This window comes from Copadichromis virginalis, linkage group LG23 (genome assembly GCF_057382275.1).
Source record: "Copadichromis virginalis isolate Kocher_CV1m ecotype Utaka linkage group LG23, C_Virginalis_male_GT1.1, whole genome shotgun sequence".
Lineage (NCBI taxonomy): Eukaryota > Metazoa > Chordata > Actinopteri > Cichliformes > Cichlidae > Copadichromis > Copadichromis virginalis.
The window spans coordinates 12,778,426-12,788,795 of NC_140639.1; the positions used below are offsets into that span (position 1 = coordinate 12,778,426).

Consider the following 10,370-nt stretch of genomic DNA (forward strand, 5'->3'; position numbering starts at 1 on the left):
TTGGCAATAAAACCCTTTCTGATTCTGATTCTGATTCTAGAGGGGGGCCAAGTCGGTGCTGTGTCTCCTGAAGTCAACAATGAGCTCTTTGGTTTTCTTAGTGTTCAGTGCCAGGTTGTTTTCTGAACACCATGCTGCCAGCTTCAGGACTTCCTCTCTGTACTCTGCCTCGTCTCCCTTCGAGAAGAGTCCGACTACCGTGGTGTCATCAGCAAACTTGATGATGAGAGTGTTGTTGTGGGTCGAACTGCAGTCGTGGGTGTAGAGAGAATTCATGAGACTATATGAACAATAACAGTGGCATCCTCTCTCCATCCACTGTAAAACAGATGAGTTCTTCCCTGCCACCTTTCTGTATGGAGAGAATGTGATATTTGGACGATTTAACATTAATCCTGGTCCACGCATGAAGTTCTTCAAACCTTTCCAGGAGCCAAATGATGTTTGAAGAAGAGTTATTAAATCATCCATGTAACCCTTCAAAGCTGGCAATCATTGGCCTGGCTGCGTTCTTACTTCTCTGACTCCTGTTTATATTTTGTTTGAGATACAGTACTGTATCTGACAAGTATAGAAAGGCACTACCTTCCTCACTGTGGAAACACTTGATGCAGTCAAAAACCTAGCATAAAATGTTACGCTTTGGGATGAGAACGTGTTGGAATGACACTACCTGCAGCAAACAAGATGAACCACAGAAACCACATTTTCCAGATTAAGATTTGAGCTCTGATGCTCAAGAGTGAGTTTTTTGTCAGGACTTTACTGATCAACCTTTAGAAAATACCATTTTAATAGACTAACTCATCTTGTTTTTAATGGAAAATAATTTTCTTCTTGTTCTTTCATCTGCTACCTTTAAGAATAAACACAAAATTATGGAATACTTGGCTGTCCCAACTCCACTTGATGTTTGTATAGTGGGAAAGTTATGGGTGATTAAGACCTGGGATTTGAAAAATTCAGCAAAATGACTCAGTGTGTCGCTTGGATTTTTTTATACTGCAAAATACACACAGGTAATAATCCACATGTAGTAGGAGAACAGGACACTTTATTAAAACCAGATTTAAATGTTTGTGCTTTTTATGCCCCAGAACTTTTAAACACATTTGTATTTGTTCATAAATGATTATCACAGTAGTTCCTCATCAATATTGACTCTTAATAATTTTTAATTTGTCACAGTGATTCTTTCTCATGCAGGTTCACTGATTTGAATCAAGGAAAAGTGTAGATGTCACAATGACCTCACACTACAAATCTAAATATTCCATTTCAGTTTGTGGAAATTGAGCTAAATGCTAAAATGATCACTGTTACAGAAGAAAAACCACAGTTTCATGCGGGGAATATTTTTAATTTCTGTCTCGGCTACATTGACAGAGCAATCAGAAATGCTGACATTTCAATAATGCTGTTCAATAACAGCAAAACTTCAGGGATTTTACTCAAAATGTTTTGTGGTTTTGTAGAATCATGTCGATCCATTGGAGGTATTTTGTGATGTCCGTGTAGACGTTGGGTTTATCTGGGTAGTTACAATTGCTGTTGTGGTTGAAAGAAACGATACCAACAGCAAACCCTTTGCACACCAGAGGACCACCAGAATCACCCTGTGAGGAGGAAGCATTTTAATTGGTCAGTTTATAGTAAGTGTTTAATACAGTACATTTATCAAAAAGAAACCTGCTGACATTGGACAGAATACATACCTGACAGAATCCTTTGCTTGTGCCATATCCACCTGCACAGATAACATTGGCAGGAAGTTGAGGCCATTGATTCTTACAGACTTGTGGGTTAATGACAGACACGTCCACCACCCTCAGCTCACCAACAGTTTTACCACCATTCATAGTTTTTCCCCATCCAGCCACCTGGCACACTTCATTTTCTGTTAGATCTATTTCAGCATGCGGAAGTTGAATTTCATCGTGTAGATCGTTTGTGGTTGCCAACTGGACACACACAATAAAAAGTAAAAATATAAATAAGACCACAAATATATTTCATGTGAAACTGTTGTCAGTATAAAGATGTACTTACTTGTAGGAGCATGATGTCATCACCCTTCTCAGGTGTGTTGTAACTGCTATAGACGAATTTTTTTTTAATCTCTACTATTTGGCCATTCTTGAGATTGTGGTTGCCAAGAACAACATGCGTGGGGAAGCTGAAGGAATAATCATTAAGAGGTTTTCAATTCATTTTCTAAATCTGTTTTAATGACATGAATCAGAGATTGAAGCAGGAGGTCGTCCGTTTAGCTCACTGGTTTGGCAGTGAACCATATGCCACATGACTGAAATTGAGCAGAGCTTTGCTGCGCATCTTTCCCTGCTCTCAACTTATGTTCCTGTCTAATCTTCACTGCTCCACTATCCAATAAAGGCAAAGAATTATCTGTAGGAAAGAGACTTAAGCAGAAGATGTTTGATTACTCACTCGTTAAAACAGTGTGCGGCAGTGACCACAAAGTTATTAGTGATGAGAAACCCTCCACACACATGACCGCCGTTGTTTTGCACAGAGACCATATATCGCATTGAACTCTCCGGTGCTTTTCCTCCATGTATGATGCCACCCCCATGCACTGAATAAAGTAAAAGAAAAAAAGGAAAATTAAATGGATGCCTCATTAAATGGTTGAAGAATAACAACAAGGACTTGTGATTCTTACCGAGTTGTCCAAAGCAGGTCAGAACAAGGAGGAGGAGAACTTTCTGCAGACCGAACATGATGCAAGCAAAATGGTTAGCCTTTGTTTGTACTGTAGGAGTCTCAGGTTCAGCCTTTTATAGAGCAGCTTCCTTTTGGCAAGTATGATTATCATCTGTCATTTTTTGCCTTTTGACCACTTCCTTTGCTACGTGTATTTTTGCCTATTTGAAACTTGTGTTATCTTTGCATGGTCTTGCTTATCATAAGTACAGTGCATCATCAGTCAGCAACACACTGCTTTGCACACAGAAATAAAATTCTTCACAAAAGCCTTTCACATTATTTTACAAATTATTTATCCTTTTTGCTGATAGCAACCTGCAGTCATTTGATGTATTTTTCACAAGTATTATATTTATCTGCTGAGGAATCCCCAACCATTCTACTTTTGGCAGATCTCACCAAGGTTTCTCATATTTATGGTCTTCTGGCATGGATCTTGATGTTCAGTTCACCCCACAGATTTTAAAGTCAGGGCGTCATGCAGGCCAGTCAGTAACATTCCTTTTGGTATTTTGAAAGCAGTTCTTGACCGGGTATGTTTTGGGTCGATGTCATGCTGGAAGACAAAGCAATGACAATGACCCAGTTTTACTGCTGACTGCTTGAGGATTTCTTTCAAAATCTTCACATATCTTCCTTCTTCATGATTTCTTCCACCTTGAAGAAATCCCCGGTTCCGAATGTGTCTCCCTGTTGATGCCTAAAGAGCTCTTTTTTTCATCTCATCTGACCAAAGGACGCACTTCAAGTATATATAATATTTTTTCAGCTTGTCCTTAGCATGCATCAGTCTGACTTGAAAGTTTCTCTTTTTCTTGGTCTGCAAGTCAATTCTTGTGCAGTGTTCTGGTGACAGTCTTCTTTGAGACTTCAATTCCTGAGTTGTCTGAGTCATTCACTTGTGTCTTGGCAGTTGTTCCAGGGCAGGGTTCTCAAACTTGCAGCCCAGGGGCCACTTGCGGCCCATGTCACCCCTACTTGCAGCCCGTATCTCATTTTTAAGTCTGACATCATTAGCCGTTTCTGGGTCCAAACTCCGCTTCAGGTCCCAAAGTCAACACTGTGGCATCACTGAGAGTTACAAACTGTGTAAATTCTTTCATCTTTAATAAAATGATCGGTGTGGCTGCTCTACCAGGTGTAACAATTAAGTTTAACATCCAGGCATCAAAGAAAAGAGAATTTATTAAGTTTAATGGAGTTCGAAGTTAGCAGGGAGTTAGCTCGCTAGTTTCCATCTAAAAATGACATACTGTGGCGACCCACTAGAGGGCTCCACTCACACCCAAGCTTGTAGGAGGGGTTCTGTTGTGTTTGGGCGCGATATGCTCAGTCAATGTATGGAGGTGAATAAAGTTGGAGTGGAAAACTAGAGCTCCTGTGTTGTGTGTCACATTCCTCCATAATACCTTGTTCTGACTGAGGGATTTCTGAAAAAATGAAAACATACAGCTCTGCTATCACTTCAGATATAAGTGAAGACAGAAAACTAAAGTAGTGGTGTTTGTAGGGTATATCATGATGTGCTATGTGGTACTAGCTACATAACTATGGTTAGCATAATATAAACACATTAGCACAGTGAAGCTGGAGGATGAACGCTAAGTTTTTTCCACTCAATAAAAGTCAACACAAAGGTTACCGATGGTTAGGGACAAATGCAATCGCATGGCAGGAAAAAGATGCTGTAAATGGACCAAACTTCAGTCAGTTGAACAACTGAGATAATCCATCCACAATAGAGGTTAGTCATTAACACACTGCTGCATGGGCAGGGCCATAGTTATATCATAAGGTTTGAAAAACCGAGCTTTAAAACGTGCTGCTGATGAATAGTAGTAATAAAAACTAATAGAGGGCGACAGTGATCACTGACTTTTTAGGGGCTTGTTCAGATTAAATAGAACAAGATACAAAGCATTAAAATACGTTAAAAATACAACAGCCTTAATAAACACAGAAGTAGCTTTCGAACATCATCACTCAATAATAACCGGATATTGATGTGAAGAAATATAATGCAATTTGGCCCTCGAAGTTACTTTTTTTTATTGAGGATTTGTTTGTTGTTGAGTACAATGTTAAAATAACCTTTTTAAAAAGCAAACAGATTTTTAATATGAAGGCAATATGAGCAGAGAGTGCAAAGATGCTGAGGCACTAGCTGTGTTGGTTCAGTGAGAGATTCAAAAACTAATGTGTACACTTATGTCTGCATTTTTATTTTGTTAAATATGAGCACAATGATAGCAGAAGTGCTGCCACGTGTCTGGCCAGAGACTAAGTACCAATGTGTTTATTTGGTAGTTCAATGAAAGGCTTCAGTTAGTTAAGAGTGGGGGGGGGGGGACTGCATTCACGTTTGCAGTTTTGTCACATTATACAGTATTTAAAAAATAATATTTGTGAGTGTTTTCTTGATGTTTGTTTGCTTTTTTTTTTTTTTGTACTGCTTGAACACTAAAGTGGCTGTCCAATGAAATGACAGTGCCAGTGGCCCACAGCTCATTTAAGCTTGAGACCCCTCCTCTAGGGTCTTTAGATACATCTCTCACTAGGTTTTCTTTGCATAGTTTTTCACTTCCTACCTCTGCCAAGCTTGTTCTGTACTGCATGGCTCTCTTGGATCATCCTTGATCACGCTTTTCAGTCCAGTTCTTAACACACGGAAAAGCTGTGATAACTTTGTATATCCATCTTCTGCTTTGTTTTGGGAGCATCAACAATTCTTTTTCTTGAGTCTAACTGATTTCTTTTGCTTTTGGCATGATGCTGATGTTGATGTATGTTTTTATTGTTATTACTGGTTATTGTTTCTACCAGTGCTTAGTTAGTGCACATACCATACAGATCTAGAGGCAACATCATAAGTGGATTACATTTGATTGCATAAGTATTTCTTTTACAATTGTAGCTGCTGCTCATTGAGCAGCCATGTCCAGTTTCTGTGTTTGTTAGAAATAAGTCTGGTTTGTTTAATATTAACACCTATCCTAATCACAAAAACATAATTTTCATCCTTCTACTAAACACAATATGAATATTTTTACTTATATCCAGCAGATGATACAGAGTTGATAGTTAGTTTTCTCACATATTAAACGCTGATGTCTGACGTGACACATTTAAACGATATTATCTTGGAGTTCTGCAGCAAACTACATAAACCATAGAAACCAAAGCATGAAGATAAGATGTTACTATAGTAGAACAACATGTACATAAACAGGTCTTCAAAGTTTCACATTTGTTGATGTATCACTCATTTAGTGTTTGCAACACTAATCTGACTTTGTTAGTATTTTTTAAGAATACTGAAGTACGTGTGCTCGGTTAAGTGTACATGCTGGTGCTGTATATTTCAAATCTTATTACCCCGTGGAGAGGGTGCCTCCCGTCGGCCATTAGAAAATGCTATTTAATATTCAGTTCACTGAGATGTCTGATAAAGCTTTTTGAAAAAGTCCATATCAGATGCTGTGTCATTTCTTTCATCATACAAATGTCACCTCTTTCTTATTCATGCCTGTCATTGGTAGCTAAAGAACTGATTTCACTCCTGCCCGCCTCTACAACCTGATGAATTTCTTAAGGCTGCATCTGCTGTGTGTGTGTGTGTGTGTGTGTGTGTGTGTGTCTAAATCTCAGAAGGTTATACTATGATATTGTAACACATTGTCTCTGTTTTAACGAAAACCTGTGTGTATTCAGTGTTACTTTTCTAAGCTGTTTACGTACTTCAAAGACCTTGTCCCCGAGTCACCCTCGTGTCACCGGGCTGCTTCCTCTATGTAGTCACAGATATGATCAGATCTGATTACAGCTGAAGGCACGAAATGCAAAGACTAAGACTCACTTAGTCAATCAGTACATCTGTTAATGTACTGATTGGAAAAGTCTTGTTTAATAATCTAGAAAATGTTGCTGACTCAAATTTCTGGCTTTAGACAAAGATAACCGCAAAAAATACAGCAGTTTGTTTTTGTATTAGTTTTTTTTTTGGCTCATATTCTCTGCACCATATTTGGGGAGAAAAGTTCATCTTTTGTACCGAGTCTGTAGTTCTCATAGGCTCTTTATCTGCATCATCTTTGTCTCTGCAGATGTGTGGAGTGTAGAAAGATGGGACCCAAGTCCAGATGCTGACAATGGACTTAACTGTGAGTGAACCTTTATTAGCAGCAGGGACAGAATACAAAAATCAGAAAGTGGCAAAGACTAAATTAAAAAAAAACCTAAACTGGGAGGCAACTACAAAAGCAATACAAAGGAACTAAAAACCTAAAAACCTGAGAGGAGATGTCAAGCACAGAACATGAAAACCTGAGACTCTGGAACATGGAGAAATGCAGGCAATACCCAGACAACCCATCAACAAACAGAGGAAGAAAAAGGGCTTGAATACACAGGGATAATGAGGGAATGAGACACAGGAAGAGAGCACAGCCTGGAGAAATCACACTAACATAGCACATGATACTGTCAAAGTAAAACAGGAAACATGAGACAGGCACAGACATGAACACATGACTACGTGGCACAAGGAACACAGGGGAAGCACAGAGACAGAAACCAAGAGACTAGAAACTATAAATAACAATGAAATCCAAGACTACAAATATTTCAAAACACTGGGTCACCGACTCAGGACTGCAACAATGTCAGCATGTTGCTGGGTGTTTGTTACATACTCAGGACCAACACCCCAATACAGGAAGTCTGGTTTGGCTTTCTGTTTAAAAAAGCCAGAATATTTGATCCTATGGGTCTTAACCAACCAGCAATGCAAAGCTTAGATGGACCCTCAGGGGACTCACCTAGTTTTAAGTCCAGGTGTCTTCCCTGCCACCTCTGTTACACCAGCTCCCCTCACGAGCTGCATTCAGAGTACCTGGTTTAATTTTAGGGGCCTGGACAGTAGGCCTCAAGGGTCAATTTGGACCTCCTCGGCTTTACTGCTGCTAAATTGCTTTAATAAAATTTCCTGCAATGAAAGTCTAAATTATGGACATTCCCTTTTTAACCCTTTGGGAAATGGTAAAGGTAAAAATCTGAGTATTAACTCATTTTTGGTAAATCACTCTTACGGGTTACTCCGGCCCTTTATCGTAACCAACCATTGCCAAAAAAATACCAAAAAGATACAGAACCAATTTGTAAGTTTACAGTTTGAGCAACGGTTCAGCCTCTGGAATCTCTGCTGAAATATCCAACGGTGAACTTCTGAAATCCAATCTTCTGAACTGCTCATCTCACAGAAGACAAAGGGAAGAACAAAGGATGTTCCTGGGCGCTCTCCTTTATACTCTGCCAAGTGCCCATTACCCACCTCTCCTCGTATCTAAACATTCAGTCATGTTGTTTACATAATATCATCCGAAGTATAGCCACGCCCTTATCAGCCTCCCATCTGACGTCTCCACATAAATTCAGAGAGTAGTGACTTCTGTGTGTCACTCTCACTCATTTCCCCCCTTCCACAAACATGATCCTATTTTTCAAGGCTGCTTTTTACACATCCTCTCAGTTAGGCCTGTCTTGGAATCATTATTATATTTTCTTATGCATTGTATTGGTTAAACTTAAACACACTTATATTGTATTTTATTATATATTATATATCGTTCCGGGAAAAGCAGAACAGATGCAGGGCTAACACAGAGAAACAGACAATTTAGAGACAATTTATCACAATTAATCACCAGGTAAACAATCCACACAGGGAGAACATCAGTGCTGCTATTCTGAACATTATTAGACATAACTAACTATCAGCAAAATCACATATGAATTATGGTTCCATCTTCGATAATTGCAACACTTAACAACAATTCTCTCATTCAAAATCATATATGATGATAGGTTGGAGACTCATTTCTTATCTCTTGTGATGGCATCAGCCACACAGGGGTAAATTAGTCCATTTTTCACTTTATTAGTTTGCTTTGCAGTTTTCTTCATTAATCATTTGGTTAAACCTAACACTGATATTATGAGGCGCGCACATAGTAACATTGTGTGGTTTTTCTAAAATGTTTTGTTATATTAATTATGTTTCTCTTTCTTTGAGTTACCTGGGTTTGGGCGGTGGCTGTTTCCTGTCTGGGCAAAAGGCGTGGCTGAGGACTCTGGGGACAAAATGCCTGCTCAGCAGGACCAACCATGGGCTTACCAGGAGCAGGGGTGTTTTAGGCTTAGTTAGGTTATTCTGTGCTTAGTTAATATTAGTGTGTGTTTTTGTTTTCCCCCTATTGTGTTCAAATGGTTTGGCCAAATCATTATAAAAGCTACCCTCATGTGTCTTTTTAATTAGGTCAGTTTGTGAGTTAAGTTGTGTCTCACTTTGTTGTTTAAGTTTTGGAAATTACTTTTTGTAGAGTTATATTTAGTTGACCTGTTTTATGGGCCTGCTAAGTATGGTTTTGAATTTTGTTAATTTTGGACTTTTTGAGGGTTAAACTAAAGAAAACCCTTTTTGAAGATATTTTTGCTTGTGTCCTCTTTGCTTTGGCTGCTTGGTCCCTCACAATTGGTGGCAGCAGTGGGATCTGCCAGTTGAGGACACAGTATTTTTTTCTTTGAGGCTTTTTCACCCCCAGGAAAAAAAAAGAAAAATGCATCGTGGAGGAAAGGTGGAAAAGAAGAAAGGAGTAACTGTTCAGAAGGAAGCTGATGCTGAGGAGGAAATTGGAGTCTCTGAAATGGTGGAGAGCACTGAGGTTGAAGAAAGGGAGCCATCTCTGTCAGATCTGATGTCAATATTGCAAGCTCATATGGGTCAACAGGAGGCTCGGGAAGCAAGGCAAGAAGAGGTAACTGCACGACAAGAACAAAAATTCAAAGCATTGCAACATCAGTTTCAGCTTTTACAGTTAGAGGTGCAGTCCCGGACATCACCAGTACCAGAGCTACCATTACCTACCACAGAGTCACCAGAGTCAAGGGAGCTACCTCACATTCCTAGTTCTCCTCAAGCTCAAGCTGAATCCAGTCAGTCATTATCAGGTCAGTTTTCATTGCATGAACCCAGACTGGAAAAGTTGACTGATAGTGATGATATTGAGCATTTTTTGACTACATTTGAACGCATTGCCTTAGCATATCGTTGGGAAAAAACAGACTGGGTTTTTCGATTAATACCACTGCTAACGGGCAAGGCAAGAGGGGCATACGTTCATATGGATATTGATGACTCTCTCAGCTATGACAAAGTTAAAGCTGCAATTTTGTCCAAATATGATGTTAACCCTGAGACCTACAGGCAGCGATTCCATTCACTGGAAGTCAGGCTTGATGAGAACCCTAAGGAGTTGTATGCTCGACTTAAAGATCTGTACGGGAAATGGATTCAGCCAAAAGGTAAAACGAACCAAGAAATTGGTGAAATAATCATCCTTGAACAATATTTGAGAATGTTGTCCCCTGAGCTACAGGTTTGGATTCGAGAGCACAATCCGTCTTCTGCAGCGAAGGCAGCTGAGCTGGCAGAAGTGTTTGTAGCTGCCAGGAGGAAAGGGCAACCTTGGACCTGTAATGCAAATAAAATGCCAAAGGAAGGCCCCAAATCAGCCCAGATGTATCATCAAAGGCCATTGTCAGCAGAAAAAACTCCTGTGGGTGAGAACCAGTTTGCTGGCAGACCA

At 39.5% G+C, this 10,370-nt stretch overlaps 1 protein-coding gene across 2 annotated transcripts; it reads right to left on the reverse strand.

Annotated features, from left to right (window-relative positions):
- Positions 1-1,034: 1,034 nt before the first annotated feature.
- On the reverse strand, positions 1,035-9,059 carry LOC146680423 (duodenase-1-like). Of its 2 annotated transcripts, XM_085449015.1 has the most exons (6): positions 8,802-9,059; positions 2,684-2,726; positions 2,449-2,596; positions 2,050-2,176; positions 1,716-1,961; positions 1,035-1,616 (listed from the first exon to the last, which is right to left on the reverse strand). In XM_085449015.1, the coding sequence occupies exons 1-6, from the start codon at positions 8,889-8,891 to the stop codon at positions 1,452-1,454; spliced, it is 819 nt and encodes a 272-aa protein (XP_085305141.1). In that variant the 5' UTR covers positions 8,892-9,059; the 3' UTR covers positions 1,035-1,451. The 2 variants fall into 2 exon arrangements, with proteins under 2 accessions (XP_085305141.1, XP_085305139.1); XM_085449013.1 differs by lacking the exon at positions 8,802-9,059 and having other exon boundaries at positions 2,449-2,783.
- Between the last annotated feature and the right edge of the window lie 1,311 nt (positions 9,060-10,370).

Bases quoted from the DNA above. Each gene is read 5' to 3' on its own strand.
- LOC146680423 (XM_085449013.1), bottom strand. From the start codon at position 2,741: ATGTTCGGTCTGCAGAAAGTTCTCCTCCTCCTTGTTCTGACCTGCTTT. The intron at 1,962-2,049 runs GTAAGTACATCT...GTGTGTGTCCAG, and splicing joins ATGACATCATGCTCCTACAA to TTGGCAACCACAAACGATCT. The intron at 1,617-1,715 runs GTATGTATTCTG...TCCTCCTCACAG, and splicing joins CAAGCAAAGGATTCTGTCAG to GGTGATTCTGGTGGTCCTCT.